The sequence below is a fragment of the Globicephala melas genome, chromosome 19 (genome assembly GCF_963455315.2).
Source record: "Globicephala melas chromosome 19, mGloMel1.2, whole genome shotgun sequence".
Taxonomy (NCBI): domain Eukaryota; kingdom Metazoa; phylum Chordata; class Mammalia; order Artiodactyla; family Delphinidae; genus Globicephala; species Globicephala melas.
The window spans coordinates 6858531-6875667 of record NC_083332.1 but is presented as its reverse complement, the minus strand read 5'-3'; the positions used below and the strand labels follow the sequence as shown (position 1 = coordinate 6875667).

At 50.0% G+C, this 17137-nt stretch overlaps 1 protein-coding gene across 6 annotated transcripts in view; it reads left to right on the top strand.

Moving 5' to 3' along the window:
- The window catches only part of AP2A1 (adaptor related protein complex 2 subunit alpha 1), a 54320-nt gene that overhangs the window by 24804 nt on the left and 12379 nt on the right, over positions 1-17137 (top strand). For all 6 annotated transcript variants that reach the window (XM_060288426.1, XM_060288425.2, XM_030849889.3 and 3 more), the window contains 3 exons: positions 6225-6293; positions 6424-6566; positions 6897-7090. In XM_060288426.1, coding sequence (XP_060144409.1) covers positions 6225-6293; positions 6424-6566; positions 6897-7090 — 406 coding nt within the window. The remainder of the gene's footprint in view (positions 1-6224; positions 6294-6423; positions 6567-6896; positions 7091-17137) is intronic.

The following is a 17137-nucleotide window of genomic DNA, read 5'->3' as shown; positions in this document are numbered from 1 at the left end:
GGTTTTTAATTTTTAACTTATTGCAATTAAATAAAATTAGGAATTCAGTCCCTTCATAGCACCAGCCAATTTTCAAATGTCCAGTGGCCACATGTAGCCAGTGGCTCCGGTGGTGGACCGCGTGGGCCAACATGTTCTGAACTTTATAGGGGTCCAGAGTCAACAAGCATCATCTCCCAGAGCCCTCTTTGAGGACTCAGGGCTGTTGGGACTTGTGTGGGAGACATCGGAGCACATCCTAGTAGAGAGAAACTTTTGTTGCTTTGTATTGTAAACAGTTGTCTGGAAGGCAATGAAGGGTCTTGCAGCGAGGTGCCAGCCAGTGCCTGGGTTACCGCCATAAGCGCATGTCAATCCCTTCATGGTAGTCCAGGTTTGTTAGGAGGCCTTTTGTGGCAGTGACAGCCCCACCCCGATGCCCCAGGTTAAATGCTTAGGGAGGCTTATTTCCCCTACCCAGAAGCCCCAAGGTCCTTCTGGAGCCGTCAGCAGTAACCTGCCCTGGCCTGTAGCAAGGGGGTGGCCTCTTTTCCACCTGCACGGCCCTCACAGCAACAGCTGCAGGCAGAATGGGACCCCCTGCCCTCCCATGGCTCCCCAGCACCCTCAGAAAAGCCAAGAGGTTGCACGGTCTGTCCCCGCCTGCTGTGCTAGCCCCCAGGCCTTGGCACAAGATGGTCCTCGTGCCCAGAGCGCACCTCCCCTTATTTCTGCTTGGTTCATTTCAGCCTCGTCTTTTGAGCCTGAAATCCCAGGAGCGGGGAATTCCCTGGCGGTCCAGTGGTTAGGGCTCCCTGCATGCTTCCACTGCAGGGGGCATGGGTTCTGTCGCTGTTAGGGAACTAAGATCCCACATGCTGCAGCATGGCCAAAAAGGAAAAAAAAAAAACAAAAAAAATCCCAGGAGCTGGCCAAAAAAAGAAAAAAGTCTCAGCAACTGGGTACCAGGAAGCCTTCCTCCCCGCATCTGATTCCAGCGTCCCAGCCCCCACTGTGTTTGTCTCTGTGAAAGTTTTCCGCATTGTCCCTGTCAGCCTCTCCAATCAAGGAGCATCCCCAGGGCAGAGCAGGTGTGACTCATCCCTGAGCTTGGCCCAGGGAATGTTTGAAGATAAAGGAATCTCTTTAAAACACCCTGAAATGCTTGCATGCCTCTTGTGACGGGGAGCTCATCCTCCTGTCGCAGGCTGACCGAGTGATGGAAAGTTTCTTCCATGAGCCCAGTTCTGTCACAGCTGCCTTCAGCCCCTTTCTCCCATGCGTTACCCTCAGCAGCGCCCAGGTGCTGTCTCTGGGCACCCAGGCTCTAGATATTTGCAGAGGTTATGTGCTCTGCTGGGATGCATTTCCTCTAGGGCCACAAAGCATTCTCTTTTGGAGACCTGATGCTTTGTTCTTTCTGTGAATTCTTTTTTGTAGCAAAGTATATTGGTGGTGCAGAAGACAATATCAAATAGACGTGGACAGTTTAAAGACTAAGGAAAAAACATATACACACACAAACATATTCTCTGAATATTCCTTACTTTAAATTTTATTTATTTATTTATTTATGGCTGCGTTGCGTCTTCGGTGCTGCGCGTGGGCTTCCTCTAGTTGCGGCGAGCAGGGGCCTACTCTCCTTTGCGGTGCGCGGGCTTCTCCTTCCGGTGGCTTCTCTTGTTGCGGAGCAGGGGCTTTAGGTGCGCGGGCTTAAGTAGTTGTGGCTCACGGGCTCTAGAGCGCAGGCTCAGTAGTTGTGGTACACCGGATTCATTGCTTCACAGCATGTGGGCTCTTCCCAGACCAGGACTCGAACCCTGTGTCCCCTGCACTGGCAGGCGGATTCTTAACCACTGCACCACCAGGGAAGCCCTAAAAATTTATTTTTAATTTTTACACATAGCAGGCACTAATAATATTTTTTTATTAAATGAGCGAAATGTCCAACTATACCATAATAATTAAATAAATTACGGGATAATTCACTCAGCTATCATAAATTCTTTAATTGGGAAACAGATTCTCATACCATGATGGTGGGATATAAACTGGTTCATTATGGGAGAGCCATTTGCCTTCATATATCAGAAAAATTTGAAAATGGGCACACTCGTTGCTCTAAGAACTTTATTTCCGGGACTTTATTCTAAAAACAAATTACATAGTGTTATCATTTAGCTATAAAGAGGTGTATTGAAGAACACTTCAAATTAGCCAAAATTTATGAACTATGGCCATTATTTTTCTTTTCCATATTCTCTGTCATGTGCTTATGTTATCTTTGAATTTTTGTTTTTTTTGGCCACACCCCGCGGCTTGCAGGATCTTAGTTCTGTCACCTGGGATCGAACCAGAGCCAAAGTGCCGCGTCCTAACCACTGAACCGCCAGGGAATTCCTGCATATTCTTTAAATTGTCCGTATCTGTTTTATATTCTCTTCTACATCATTGATATACTTCACTATACAAATATATTAATATATATTTGTATACAAATATATTAACTTGTATATTCACATATACATATATAGTGTATCTATAAAAAGCTCACAGATCAGAATGATGAATTTTGATGAATTCATCATCAAAATCTGATGAATTTTCCCCAACTGAACACAGCTGCGTAACTGGCCCCCAGGGTCAGAAACAACACCCCTAGCTCCCTGGCACCCCCCTCCCCACTGCTCAGTCATCCAACACCATAGGTTAGTTTTGCCTGCTTCTTGAAGCTTTTAATAGAGGTAAACGAAGGCCAGAGAGAGCTCTAGGCTCAGTAATTTAATTGCCGTTCAGATACCCGTCTATCTGTGGTAAAAGTTAGGCAGCCACCGTGTGCTATATGGTCCATTTATAAAAGCTGTTTGGTTGTTTTTTCTCGTCCCTACAGAATAGCTTTAAGGCAACTGATTAGAGCAATTGTGTGGTTATCCTCAGGTTAGGAGGAGAACGGAACCTGCGCACCAGTTTTGAGGAGCTGCCGTGCTGGTCACCGCCCCTGCCCTGCCCCCAGAGGGAGGTGCTGTCCTGACCCCCTGGCCACCCTCCGGTGGGCACACCTCAACAGTGTGACGTGGTTCTGGCTTAGTTCTCGCTGGTGAACTGCGCCTGAACCCTCCTCATCTTTCACGGCCCTCCTCAAATGTCCCCTATTCTTGGCAGCCACCAGCAAGGCCCCCGGGGGTGTCTGGGTGACCTCCAATCGTGCCCATCTCGCTCAGGTGTGGGGACAGGGCCCCGCTGCCTGCACCCCACCAAGCCAGGAGTCCCTGGGGGAGGATCAAAAGTGCCAGATCTGCGTGGGTCCTGGGTGCCCAGCGTCGCCCCGCTCAGGCCTGGCCCACAGGGCTTAGGAAACGTGTAATTAATAAATGAAGCATCAGATAGCCTCTGGGCCACACAGGCCAATTCAGCCTCATCACTGAGGTACTGGCCCTTCATCGCCTGGCTCCCAGAGACCTCCCACCCTCCCTGAGGCCTGGGAGCGGGTCACTCTGTACCTCTTCAGCCCCTTTTTCTTTCACATCTTCATGCCTTTCCTGAGCTCAGGCACTCAGTAAGCCTGTGGAACATGGAGTCACTACCCAGAAAAGTGGCAGACGCTGGCTCTACCCTCGGGGCTCTGGTGTGGTCTGGGGACAGCAGCAGACCCAGACACGCACAGCAGCGTTGAGGGAGGTGACCCGGGCAGTGTGGGAGCCCAGGAAAGGCCCAAGAGCAGCGTTACCCAGAGGGCAAGCCGCATGTGTGGTTTTTAACTTCTTCAGGAACCACTTTTTTGTTAGTAGAAAGTAGAACGGAATGGGCCAAATTAATTTTAATAATATGTTTGTATAATCTGATACACCCCCAATATTCTTTTTTAAATATTTATTTATTTTATTTTGGCTGCCCCAAGTCTTAGTTGTGGCATGCGGGCAACTAAATATTCTCATTTCAACATGTATTCAGTATTTAAAAATTTTTTTGATTAAAAAAATATTAAACAACTAATTAATTATATTTTTAACTTTGTAATGAGATAGTTTACATTTCTTTTTTTTAATTAATTAATTAGGTTGTGCTGGGTCTTACTTGCGGCAGGCAGGCTCCATAGTTGTGGCATGCATGTGGGATCTAGTTCCCTGACCAGGGATTGAACCCAGGCCCCCTGCATTGGGAGCACAAAGTCTTAACCACTGTGCCACCAGGGAAGTCCCTACATTTCTTTTTTTTTTTTCCACACTCAATCTTCTAAATCCCGTGTGTCTTTGCCACTTACTGCCCATCTCAGTTGGGAGCAGCAACGTTTTAGGTGCTTGAGAGCCACCTGGCTGATGGCTTCCGTATTGGACACGGCAGCTCTAGCGTCTATTTGGAACTGATCAGGAGGTGCTAATCAGAAGGGGCTTCCTAGAGGAGGTGATAGCTGAAGTGAGGCTTATGGGAGCTTCCCCGGAAGTTGGGAGTAGGTGGTGAGGCAGGATTTCTAAAGAGAAAGAGAGCACATACCCTCGCTTTCTCCTTCATTCACTCATTCATTTGAACCTCCCAGTTGCCTGATGACACAGCCATGGGTCAGAACAGGCTCCACCATTCAGATGACCAGACATTTATTAAGCACCTGCTATATGCTGGGCACTGTTCTAGAAGCTCCCCTGTGATGCTTATAATCTGAAGGGGGAGCCGAGGTTTGACAGTAAAGGTAAATAAAATAGTTACATGGTGTGAAATGAGCCAGGGAAGACTTTTTTTTTTTTTTAATATTTATTTATTTGGCTGCACTGGGTCTTTAGCTGTGGCATGCAGGGTCTAGTTCCCTTACCAGGGATGAAACCCGGGCGCCCTGCATTGGGAGCACGGAGTCTTTTTTTTCTTTTCTTTTTTAAATTTATTTTTTAGAAATTTATTTTATTTATTTTATTTTTGGCTGCATTGGGGTCTTCATTTCTGTGCGTGGGCTTTCTCTAGTTGCGGTGAGCGGGGGCTTCTCATGGCAGTGGCCTCTCTTGTTGTGGAGAACGGGCTGTAGGCACTCAGGCTCAGTAGTTGTGGCTCGCAGGCTCTAGAGCACAGGCTGAGTAGTTGTGGCACACAGGCTTAGTTGCTCCGCAGCATGTGGGATCTTCCCGGACCAGGGATCGAACCCATGTCCCCTGCATTGTCAGGCGGATTCTTAACCACTGTGCCACCAGGGAAGCCCGGGAGCCCGGAGTCTTAACCGCTGGACCACCAGGGAAGTCCCAGGACATTTTTTTAAAATGATGGAAACAGAAGAAGAAGGCACTGACTTTAAAGAACTGGCCAAGAGGGAATTTCCTGGCAGTCCAGTGGTTAGGACTCTGCACTTGCACTGCCACGGCCCCCGGTTCGATATCTGGTTGGGGAACTAAGATCCCACAAGCCGTGCGGCATGGCCAAAAAATAACAATAATAAATAAATAGAGAATTGACCAAGAAAGGCCTCTTGGAGGAGGTGACAAGACCTGAGACCCAAGTGATGAGAAGAAAACTGGATAGATGGGCAGGTGGAGGGCACAGCACGTGCAAAGGCCCTGGAGGTGGGAAGGAGTGTGAATTGTCCCTGGAACTGACAGAGGCCTGCGAGGTGGGGACACACAGCAAGATGGTGAGGGGTGACACTGGTGGGGTGGCCAGGGCAGGGCCAGAGGGCTTGGTAGCCACGGGGTAGAATCCCCCCAGTGGGAAGCAAGGATGCCAGAAAGGAGGCTGCCACAGTGATCTGGCTGGGCAGGCGGAGGTGGGGAGCCGGGAGCTCAGGACCCAATGCCTGGCAACTGGCTGGAATTGGGAAGGTGCAGGCCCAGCAGTTTTCAGGAGACACTGAGCTCTGGGGGTGTGGTCAGAGTGAGGGTCCAGGGGGCCAGCTCGAAGGCAGCCTATCTCTGCATTTATTCATTCATTACATATTTCCTGCCAGGGGCATATTTCAGCTGGGGGCTGGTGCAGTGGTAACTGGAGCCATGGGTGGGACAGGAGCTGGAGGAGGGAGGGAGGCAGGGAGTGCCCCAAAGTGTGTGCTGGGCTCCTCCTCTGGGTGGTAGGGACCAAAGAGCCAAGGTTCCCACCTCCCGGAAGCTCCCAGCTAGAGACAGGGCCCAGGCCTTGCCTCAGCCCCCTGGGCCTGGAGCCCCAGGGTGGGGAGAGTCTGCCCTTCCAGCCGGAAGGACCTTGCCCAGCAAAGTGAGGGCAGGCGGCTCAACTCTCTGGGACTCTCCTGACCTGTCCTGCCTTCTCCCTTCCAGGTAAGAGCAAGGAGGCGGAGATTAAGAGAATCAACAAGGAACTGGCCAACATCCGCTCCAAGTTCAAGGGTATGCTGGGGGCCCAGGCTCCTGGGTCTGTGGGAGGAGCGGGCTGTGCGCTGGGGCTGGGATACCTGGGACCTGTAGGTTTGATCCTTCCTCATTTTTACCTCCCCTTTCTTCCTTCCTCTGGCCCCAGGGGACAAAGCCTTGGACGGCTACAGCAAGAAAAAGTATGTGTGTAAACTGCTCTTCATTTTCCTGCTCGGCCACGACATCGACTTTGGGCACATGGAGGCCGTGAACCTGCTGAGCTCCAACAAGTACACGGAGAAGCAGATAGTGAGTCTGAGCGTGGAGAGGGCTGGGGGCCTGGACTCCTGGGTCTGAGGTGGGAGGGGCCGGGGGCCTGGATCCTGGGTCTGAAGGAGGAGGGGCCAGGGGCCTGGATCCTGGGTCTGAGGGAGGAAGGGCCGGGGGCCTGGATCCTGGGTCTGAGGGAGGAGGGGTTGGGGGCGGGGACTCCTGGGTCTGAGAGAGGAGAGGCCTAGGACCTGGACTCCTGGGGCTGAGGGAGGAGGGGCCGGAAGTGCAGACTCCAGGGTTGAGGGTTGGGGTCTAGGGCCAGTTAACCACAATGCTCCAAACCCACCACCTCCCTCCGCAACCCAGGGTTACCTGTTCATCTCGGTGCTGGTGAACTCCAACTCGGAGCTGATCCGGCTCATCAACAACGCCATCAAGAATGACCTGGCCAGCCGCAACCCCACCTTCATGTGCCTGGCCCTGCACTGCATCGCCAACGTGGGCAGCCGTGAGATGGGCGAGGCCTTTGCCGCTGACATCCCTCGCATCTTGGTGGCTGGGTGAGGCGTTGGGGACCCAGGTGGGGGGATGGGGTAGACAAGACCCAACCCAGTTTGAGGGTCAGAGAGGCTCTGTCACCTGCCCAAGGTCTCCCAGCCAGGCTTGGCACCACCGTGATTCCGGTGGCAGCCCCATGGTTGTCTCTTGTCATCTCACCAAAGTGACTCGACAGTGTAAAGCAGCTTCCCAGCAAAGCCAGTGGGATGTCTATCTGATCGACCTTTAACATCTAGTAAAGAAGAGGTAATAACCTTAAGTTATGTCGGTGACAGCCCTCCAGAGCTTCTGCCTCTTCTCCATTCATTCATTCAACAAACATCTGTTGAGCGTATATGTGCGGGGCACCATGCTGATTGCTGGGGATGTAGCCATGACCAGAAACGGACATGGTCATCCTCCTCCCAGGATGAAACATATATTTTCTCTCAGAACCATGCTGTGGGGTGCAGAAGCCCATAGGGCATGTAGTAGGCATGCCTGACCTAGCCTGGGGGATCAGGGAGGGCTTCTCAGAGGAAGTGGGATAAGGCTGAGACCTGGGTGAGTAGGAGGAGTTGGCTGTGGAACAGGGAAAGGCGTGAAGGGTGGTGGATCAGCCTGTGTGACCTTTCTGAAGCAGGAGGTTGCTCAGCAAACACTTCTTGAGCACCTGCAATGTGCCGGGCACTGTTCCGGGCATGGGAAGGCAGGAGGGAGCAGCGGAGGCGGTCATGCCCATCCACGGGGAGCTTACATCTCGGGGGGAATCCAAAGAGCAAACACATAGGCAAAGAAGTGAGTTGAGTTCGGATAGTGACAGTTCCTCTGAAGAAAACAAAACAGGGTAGTGGGGGGCAGCAGAGATGGTGGGGAAGGCTGCTTAAGTCAGACTCATCAGGGAGGGTCTCTGCAAAAGGTGACATGTAATTTGAGACTGGAATGATGAGAAGACAGTCATTCAGAAATGTTGGAAGGTATCTCCTCACACCAGTCAGAATGGCCGTCACCAAAAAATCTACAAACAATAAGTGCCGAAGAGGGTGTGGAGAAAAGGGAACCAACCCTCTTGCGCTGTTGGTGGGAATGTAAATTGGTACAGCCACTGTGGACAACAGTATGGCAGTTCCTTAAAAAACTAAAAATAAAACTACCATACGACCCAGCAATCCCACTCCTGGGCATATACCCTGAAAAAACCATAATTCAATAAGAGTCATGTACCATAATGTTCATTGCAGCACTATTTACAATAGCCAGGATATGGAAGCAACCTAAGTGTCCATCAACAGATGAATGGATAAAGAAGATGTGGCACATATATACAATGGAATATTACTCAGCCATAAAAAGAAACGAAATTGAGTTATTTTTAGTGAGGTGGATGGACCTAGAGTCTGTCATACAGAGTGAAGTAAGTCAGAAAGAGAAAAACAAATACCGTATGAAAACACATATGTATGGAATCAAAAAAAAAAATGGTTCTGAAGAACCTAGGGACGGGACAGGAACAAAGATGCAGGCGCAGAGAATGGACTTTGAGGACACGGGGAGGGGGAAGGGTAAGCTGGGACGAAGTGAGAGAGTGGCATTGACATATATAGACTACCAAATGTAAAATAGATAGCTAGTGGGAAATAGCTGCATAGCATAGGGAGATCAGCTCGGTGCTTTGTGACCATCTAGAAAGGTGGGATGGGGAGGGTGGGAGGGAGACGCAAGAGGGAGGGGATATGGGGATATATGTATACGTATAGCTGATTCACTTTGTTACACAGCAGCAACTAACACAACAATGTAGAGCAATTATACTCCAATAAAGATGTTAAAAAAAAAAAAAGGTTGGAGTAGTGCTCCAAGCAAAAGGAGCAGCACGTACAAAGGTCCTGAGGTAGGCATGAGCTTTGTACATTCAAGGAACCAAGAGATAGTGTCTCTGGCTTGACTGTGGTGAACAAGTGAGAGAATAAGGGGAGTATGGATTTATTCTAATTGAAATTGGGAGGCAGTAGGTGTGTTTTGAGCAGATAAATGACATGCTTGGCTTTGTTTTTTTATTTTATCTTTTTAATTTTTATTTATTTATTTTTAATTTTTGGCTGCATTGGGTTTTTGTTGCTGCACGTGGGCTTTCTCTAGTTGCGGTGAGTGGGGACTACTCTTCATTGCAGGGCTTGGGCTTCTCATTGTGGTGGCTTCTCTCGTTGCAGAGCATGGGCTCTAGGCACGTGGGCTTCAGTAGTTGTGGCTCATGGGCTCTAGAGTGCAGGCTCAGTAGTTGTGGCGCACGGGCTTAGTTACTCCGTGGCATGTGAGATCTTCCCGGACCACGGCTCGAACCCGTGCCCCCTGCATTGGCAGGCGGATTCTTAACCACTGCGCCACCAGGGAAGCCCCTGTTTTTGTTTTTTTTTAATGTTTTAAAATTTTATTTATTTATTTATTTATGGCTGTGTTGGGTCTTCGTTTCTGTGCATGGGCTTTCTCTAGTTGCGGCGAGTGGGGGCCACTCTTCATCGCAGTGCGCGGGCCTCTCACTGTAGTGGCCTCTCTTGTTGCGGAGCACAAGCTCGACGCGCAGACTCAGTAGTTGTGGCTCTCGGGCCTAGTTGCTCTGCGGTATGTGGGGTCTTCCCAGACCAGGGCTCGAACCCGTGTCCCCTGCATTGGCAGGCAGATTCTCAACCACTGCACCACCAGGGAAGCCCGCCCCTGTTTTTTTTCGGCTACTTTATTATTTATTCATTTATTTATTTATGAAGCCTCTGTATTTTTAAAAGGTCACTGAACCTGGTGTGGGAGAAGGTAGGACTTGTATTTCTGGCAGCTTGTGGGCTAGATTCCTGCCTGAGGGTCTCCCCAAAACGCAGTTATCAATGTGGGTTAAAAGAGGAAATGAAATATTCTTCAGTGTATTCATGAGCTAGCAAGAAAATAAGGAGACACACAGGCCACAAGCCAAGAGGAGCCTGACACCCAGGGAGATGAGCAGAGTGCCTAAGCTGGATTTTACTTGGAGCATTTGCTGACCTGGATGAACTTAGGTATTGGTTTTGGGGCCCTATAGCCTCTGGGAGCAGAAGACAAGCTGGTTCAAGCAAGGGCTCCAGAGACCACACTTCAAAGTGAGGGTGACCTAGAAATAAATCCCCTTAAGGTCTATAAGCAAAAGTATCCTTTTTGAACTTTGGCATGGAACAGCCCACACACTGGTGTTCAGTCCGATTTTCCCCTTCCTGGGTCATCCATAGAAACTTAAACCAAACTTCAGCTTAAGTGACACAAACTGCTAGTACCCCAGTGCCTGACAGAAGCAAACAGATCTTTTTGGGAGAAACCCACTTTCACCATAGGCCTCAATGATTTCCACAGATGAAGCTCCAAGTTACATGAGTAGCTCACAGTCGAAAATCACTAAGCACAAGACGCAAGGCACCATGAGGGAGAACCAGCAGAAAGAAAATGGAAAATAACAGTTGGATTGGAGTTTTCATACAGAATGTAAGATGAGTATGCTTAATATGTTTCAAGAAAAAAGAGAACAATTTAAAAATGGAACGAAGTGTAAGCATTTTTTAGAAAGAAATGGACAACATTTAGATTTAAAAAAAAATTAAGTGGTCTAGTTTAGCAGCAGAATAGACAGAACCAAAGCAAGGATTGTAAATAGGCAGAAGAACTGGAGAAATTAATCAGAATGCAGCCCAGAGAAACAAAGATGGAAAAATTTAAAAGAGAGGTTAAGAGTCAAGGGGGATAAAATCTAACAGCACTCTTTAGAGTTCTAGAAAGAGAGAAGGGAGAGACTCATAACATGACACAGTGTTTGAACAGATTATGGCTAAGAATATACCAGAACCAATGAAAGAACATGATCCTTCGATTCAAGTAGCCTAGAGACTGTCGGGGGCGCCAAGCGCAGTAGCAGGGAGACCATTGAGATGTCTGTTGCCGTCCTGGGCAGAGCTGACGGTGGCTGGGACCAGGGTTGTTGCAGAAAATAGTTACTAGAGCTGTATGTTTTGGAAGGAAAGACGACAGTACTGATTGTATATGGTGTAAGAGAGAGAGGAGTGAAGTTGAACAGGTGGATGAATGATGAAGGAGGGAGTGGGGGAGAACCAAGTGAAGGAGGGGGAGGATCCAGAGCTGGGTTTGGCCATGTTGAATCTGAGATGCCTAGTAGACAAAGTCAAAACAAATAAGTAGGGACTTCCCTGGTGGTGCAGTGGTTAAGAATCTGCCTGCCAATGCAGGGGACACGGGTTCGAGCCCTGGTCCGGGAAGATCCCACATGCTGCAGAGCAACTAACCCCGTGCACCACAACTACTGAGCCCGTGCTCTAGAGCCCGTGAGCCACAACTACTGAGCCTGTGCGCCACAAATACTGAAGCCTGCACGCCTAGAGCCCGTGCTCCGCAACCAGAGAAGCCACTGCAATGAGAAGCCTGCCAACCGCAACAAAGAGTAGCCCCTGCTCAATGCAACCAGAGAAAAGCCCGCGTGCAGCGAGGAAGACCCACTGCAGACAAAAATAAATAAATTAATTAATTTTAAAAAAAAAGTAAAACTAATTTCATTTTTTTTTTTTAATTTTTGGTTGCACCGTGCGGCACGCGGGATCTTAGTTTCCCCGCCAGGCATCGAACCTGTGCCCCCTGCAGTGGAAGCTCAGGGTCCTAACTGCTGGACCGCCAGGGGAATTCCCCATCTAATTTTAATATTTTAATCTCACCTGATCCATCCAGAATCATTTTGACATTGGATCAACATACACATTATCCAATATTTTTTGCGTTAAGTCTTTGAAACCACTGTGTAATTTACACACATAGCATCTCAGTCTGGACTCACTCCATTCAAGTGCTCAGTAGCTTCGTGTCGCTGGGGGCCACCAGATGGGACAGCGCAGGGTGGATGGTAATGAAAGCCACGGCCGGATGAGGTCCCTCAGGCAGGATGTGACCAGAGAAGAGAAGAGACCAAAGGCTGGGGTGATCCAGCGTGTGGAAGTCTGGCCAGGGAGAGGGAGGAAAATGCAGAATGGGCTGTGGCTTGGAGCTTGGAGAAGAAACTTTCGCGGAGGAGGGAGTGGTCCGCCATGGTGAATGCCGCTGACAGTTTCTTTAAGATCAGGACAGGCAGCTGGCATTGGCTTGGGTGAGTCAGGTGGCCAGTTACCCTGATTGGGGAGAACTTGGCACCTCTGAGGGCTGAGAAAGAAGCCAGTGTGACAAACATATATGAGCACAGGTGATGTCCCCGTTTCACACAAGGGCAGGGCCCTGCCAAAGTCACAGGCCACGCTGGGCTTGTCTGACTATAGGCTGGGCTCTCACCACTGGAAACTTGACCTTGACAGTGACTGGGGCACAGAGGAACTGTTTTTATGTTTTTGATTTTTTGTTTTGTTCTGGTTTGGGCTGCACCGCGTGGCTTGTGGAAATTCCATGGCCGAGGACTGAACCTGGGCCATGGCAGTGAAAGCCCAGAATCCTAACCACTAGACCAGCAGGGAACTCTACTGTTTTCTTAGGTAGTTTTTTTTTTTTTTTTTAATTTGAGGTAAAATTCACATAACATAAAGGTCACCATTTTAAGCACTTTAAAGTATACAGTTCGGTGGTCTTCCGTCCATTCACAGTGTTGTTCAAGCATCCCCACTATCTAATTGCAGAACATTTCCATCACCCAAAAAAGAAGCCCTGTGCCCATCAGCAGTCATTCCCTAGACCCTCTCTTCCCAGCCCCAGGCCATCTCTAATATGCTCTGTGTCTCTAAGGATTTGCCTGTTCTGGACATTTCAGATAAATGGAATCACACAGTATGCGGCCTTTGTGTCCGGCTTCTTTTCTCTTGGCATAATGTTTTTGAGGTTCACCCCTCTTGTCGTATGTGTCAGGGCTTCATTCCTTTTTTATGAACCAATAATAACATTCCACTGTATGGATGGACCACAATTTATTTCTCCGTTCATCACCAAGTTTCCACCTTTCGGCTGTGATGAATAATGCATGCATTTGTGTGAACTCTGTTTTCGGTTCTGTTGCGGAGCTGCCTGGGCATGAAATTGCTGGGTCATAAGGTATTACGCCTTGTTTCAAAAAAAAAAAAGAAAGAAAGAAAGAAAGAAAACAGCTGCGGTTGAATTTCCCTTCGGGTCCCTCATATCATCTCTCCATCTGGCGTTCCTCCCGGTGCCCTGAGTCTGATGGTGCTTATTCCCATGTACGTTTTGTCCTTTTACACCCAGGCACACCCCCCTATATTATGTAGCTTTCAGCTTTACCTACATAGTATCACAATCTCTGTGTAACTTAACCAAGTTGATCAATCGCTCTTATTCTTTTTTTTTAAATATTTAAATATTTATTTATTTAATTTATTTGGCTGCATTGGGTCTTAGTTGCAGCACGCGGGATCTTCGTTGCGGCATACGGGGTCTTTCGTTGGAGCACGCGGGTTTCTCTCTAGTTGTGGTGCGCGGGCTCAGTAGTTGCTGCACGGGCCCAGTTGCCCCACGGCATGTAGGATCCTAGTTCCCTGGCCAGGGATCAAACCTGCGTCCCCTGTATTGGAAGATGGATTCTCAACCACTGGACCACCAGGGAAGTCCCCGCTCTTATTCTTTTATTTGGGATTCTCCTGGACGTTTCCTTACCTGTCACGGAGATGATAATAGAGTCCACCTCCTCAGAGGGCTGTGCTGAAGATTAAACGTGTTAATATGTAGAAGCTCTTAGAGCCTGGGCCAGAGGCAGGCCTCATGGGGTGTGAGCTATGATGATGATGGTGGAAAGACCACCATTCATGGAGCTCCGCTGTGGGCAGACCTTCTGCTGGTTTCTGGTTTTAATATGATCTTTCCTATGCCATGACCTTGAGCACGTGTGTGTGCCTTTCCCCAGGGCAGGTGTCTGGGAGCAGAATTGCTGGTCTAGGTCCGCATGCCTTACAGCAGCTACCTGACCAGGGGTAGCCCAGCTCCTTTTCTGACGGCCTGTGTCTGTGTGCACCCGTGGCCACGGCACCCGAAGGCTCCCGTCTCCCCAGCCTGGCCGACACACACGAGTCTGCCTAGCTGATGGGAGAACACGGAGCCACCATGTCCATGCAATTCACGTTTCTCCTACACATCCAGGAAAACATCTTTTCACCTGGCCTTTGACTCCTGCAGTTTCGCCCACCCTTCCTGGGACCCTCCCCTGTGCTTCTGTTGAGTCCTTTCTGGGGAAATGTCACTGTAAGGCCCAGTCTGGGTGGTCGAGACAGCTCCTAGGACCCATTCTGTGCTTGAGGCTGCGATACCCAGGTTCACTTCTTCATCCGCCAATCTGTGGGGGTCCTCATTTTCCCCAGGAGGAAATTGCCAGTCAGAGAGGGTCAATGCCTTATCCCCAGATCACGCCCCAAGCAGGCGTGTCTGACCCCAGAGACTGGGGAGTGCTTTCTAGAACTGTTACGCTTCACACTGTTCGTGATGCTGGGACCTGGGTGCTGACCGGGCCGTGAACTCAGCCCTCTGGATGGGACACTGCTGGCTGCCAGGCTCTGTGCTAACCCAGTGCCTGTTCAGTTTCCTGTGGCCACTGTAACCCACGACCACAAGTTAGGGGCTTAAAGCACACAGTGATTCTCTCACAGTTCTGGAGGTCAGAAGTCCACAGTGAGGCTCACTGGGCTAAAATCAAGGTGTTGCTAGGTCTTTTCCAGCTTCTAGAGGCTGCCTGCATCCCGTGGCTCATGGCCCCTTCCATCTTTAATCAGCAGGGTAGCATCTTCTCTCTGATCTCTGTATCTGGCCTTGCATCTCTCTAACTCTGATCCTCCTCCTCCTCTCTTCTAAGGACCTTGTGATTACATTTAGGGCTCACCTGGGTAATCCAGGATCATCTCAAGATCCCTGATTTCATCATATCTGCAAAGTCCCCTTTGTTTTTGTTTTTTTGCAGTACGCGGGCCTCTCACCGTTGTGGCCTCTCCCATTGCGGAGCACAGGCTCAGCGGCCATGGCTCATGGGCCCAGCCGCTCCGCGGCATGTGGGATCTTCCTAGACCGGGGCACGAACCCATGTCCCCTGCATCGGCAGGCGGACTCTCAACCACTGCGCCACCAGGGAAGCCCATATCTGCAAAGTCCCCTTTGAATGTAAGGGAACACATTCACAGGGTCTGGACATTAGGATGTGGACCTGTCGGGGGGGGCATTATTCAGCCCACCACAGTGTTTGACAGGCTTCCTCTCCTCTGAAGAGGGGAGTAGGGTTCCCATTTTATGAAGGACATTATGGAGGCTCAGAGAGGGAAGGGCGCTTGCCAGAGGCCACACAGCCCTGTGGGTCCAGGGCCACACTGGGTGTCTCGTTAGCATGTCAATTTCGTATCTGTTCAGTATCAAACTTGGGTCTCATTCAGCGCCCCACCAGCCATCTTGCCCCAGGTCCCCACAGAACAAATGGTCTCACCACTCACCAGGTCCCTCAGGTCAGAAACTTGAGGGTCACCTTGTCCCCTCTTCTGTCTCCACCACCTCATAGTAAAAATGTATCAGAACAGAGCCACTTCTCACCTGCATGGCTGCAGCGGGGTCTGAGGCACTGTCGTCTCCTGTCATCTCCTGCCTGGACTTTTGCTGTCACCTCCCCCCCCGACCCCGCCCCGGCCTCCCACAGTCTCTTCTCCACACAGCAGCAGAGGGACCTTTTAAAAACATAAGTCAGGGCTTCCTTGGTGGCGCAGTGGTTGGGAGAGGCCCGCGTACTGCAAAAAAAAAAAAAAAAAAGCAAGTCAGATCTGGGGACAGTGGTCCATAGTAGTACCTATTTTCTCGGTTTGTTGTGGAGATAAAATGAATGAGCCAGTGCCTGTACAGGGCCGAGCAGATCAGAAGGGCCCTGGGTGGTAGCTTTTACTGCTGTCGCCTTAGTATCATAGCTTCCCTGCTTGTCACCTGCAGTGGCTCCATCTCCCGCTGGGTAAAAGCATAGTCCTCACCGTGGCCTGCAAGGCCCCACACGGTGTGGCTCTCAGCCCCTGCTCTGTCCTGTCTCCAGCCACACAAGACTCCTCCAAGCTCCTTCCACACACAGGCCTGCCTGCCTCGAGGCCTCCACAGGCTCTTCTGTCTGCTGGGAACATTCTGTGCAGAGTTTTAGTCGTTTCTCTCAGTTTTCTGTTTACCTGGTGCCTTGTTAGTGAGGCCTTCATCCAAAATAGCGTCCCCAGGGACTTCCCTGGTGGTGCAGTGGTTAAGAATCCGCCTGCCAATGCAAGGGACACGGGTTCGAGCCCTGGTCCGGGAAGATCCCACATGCCACGGAGCAACTAAGCCCGTGCGCCACAACTACTGAGCCTGCGCTCTAGAGCCCTCGAGCCACAACTACTGAGTCCATGTGCTGCAACTACCGAAGCCCGCGCACCTAGAGCCAGTGCTCTGCAAGAAAAGAAGCCACCGCAATGGGAAGCCCGTGCACCGCAACGAAGAGTAGCCCCCGCGCCACAACTAAAGAAAGCCCGCGTGCAGCAATGAAGACCCAACGCAGCCAAAAAATTAATTAATTAAAATAAAAAATTAAAAAAACAAAAACAAAACCCCAAAATAGCATCCCCGGAGTGCCTGCCCTAGTTTGCTCTGTAGCACTGAACCTGGACAGTATCTGTTGTAGGATGCTGGCTGCCCTGGTGAGAATGTACGCTCTGTGAGGACACACTGTTTTTGGTTTTTTTTTTAAGAAAGAACAACTTTATCTGATACTCTGTGGATTATTTATTTATTTTGGCTGCATCAAGTCTTAGTTGCAGTATGCGGGATCTTTCGTCGCAGTGCGCGGACTCTTCGTTGCGGTGCAAGGGCTTCTCTCTAGTTGTGGCACGTGGGTTCCAGAGCACGTGGGCTCAGTAGTTGCACCGTGCAGGCTTAGTTGCCCTGCAGCCTGTGGGATCTTAGTTCCCCGAGCAGGGATCGAACCCGTGTACCCTGCATTGGAAGGCGGATTCTTAACCACTGGACAACCAGGGAAGTCCCTGTGAGGACACACTTTGGACCAGTTTGTCCACCACTCTGTCCAC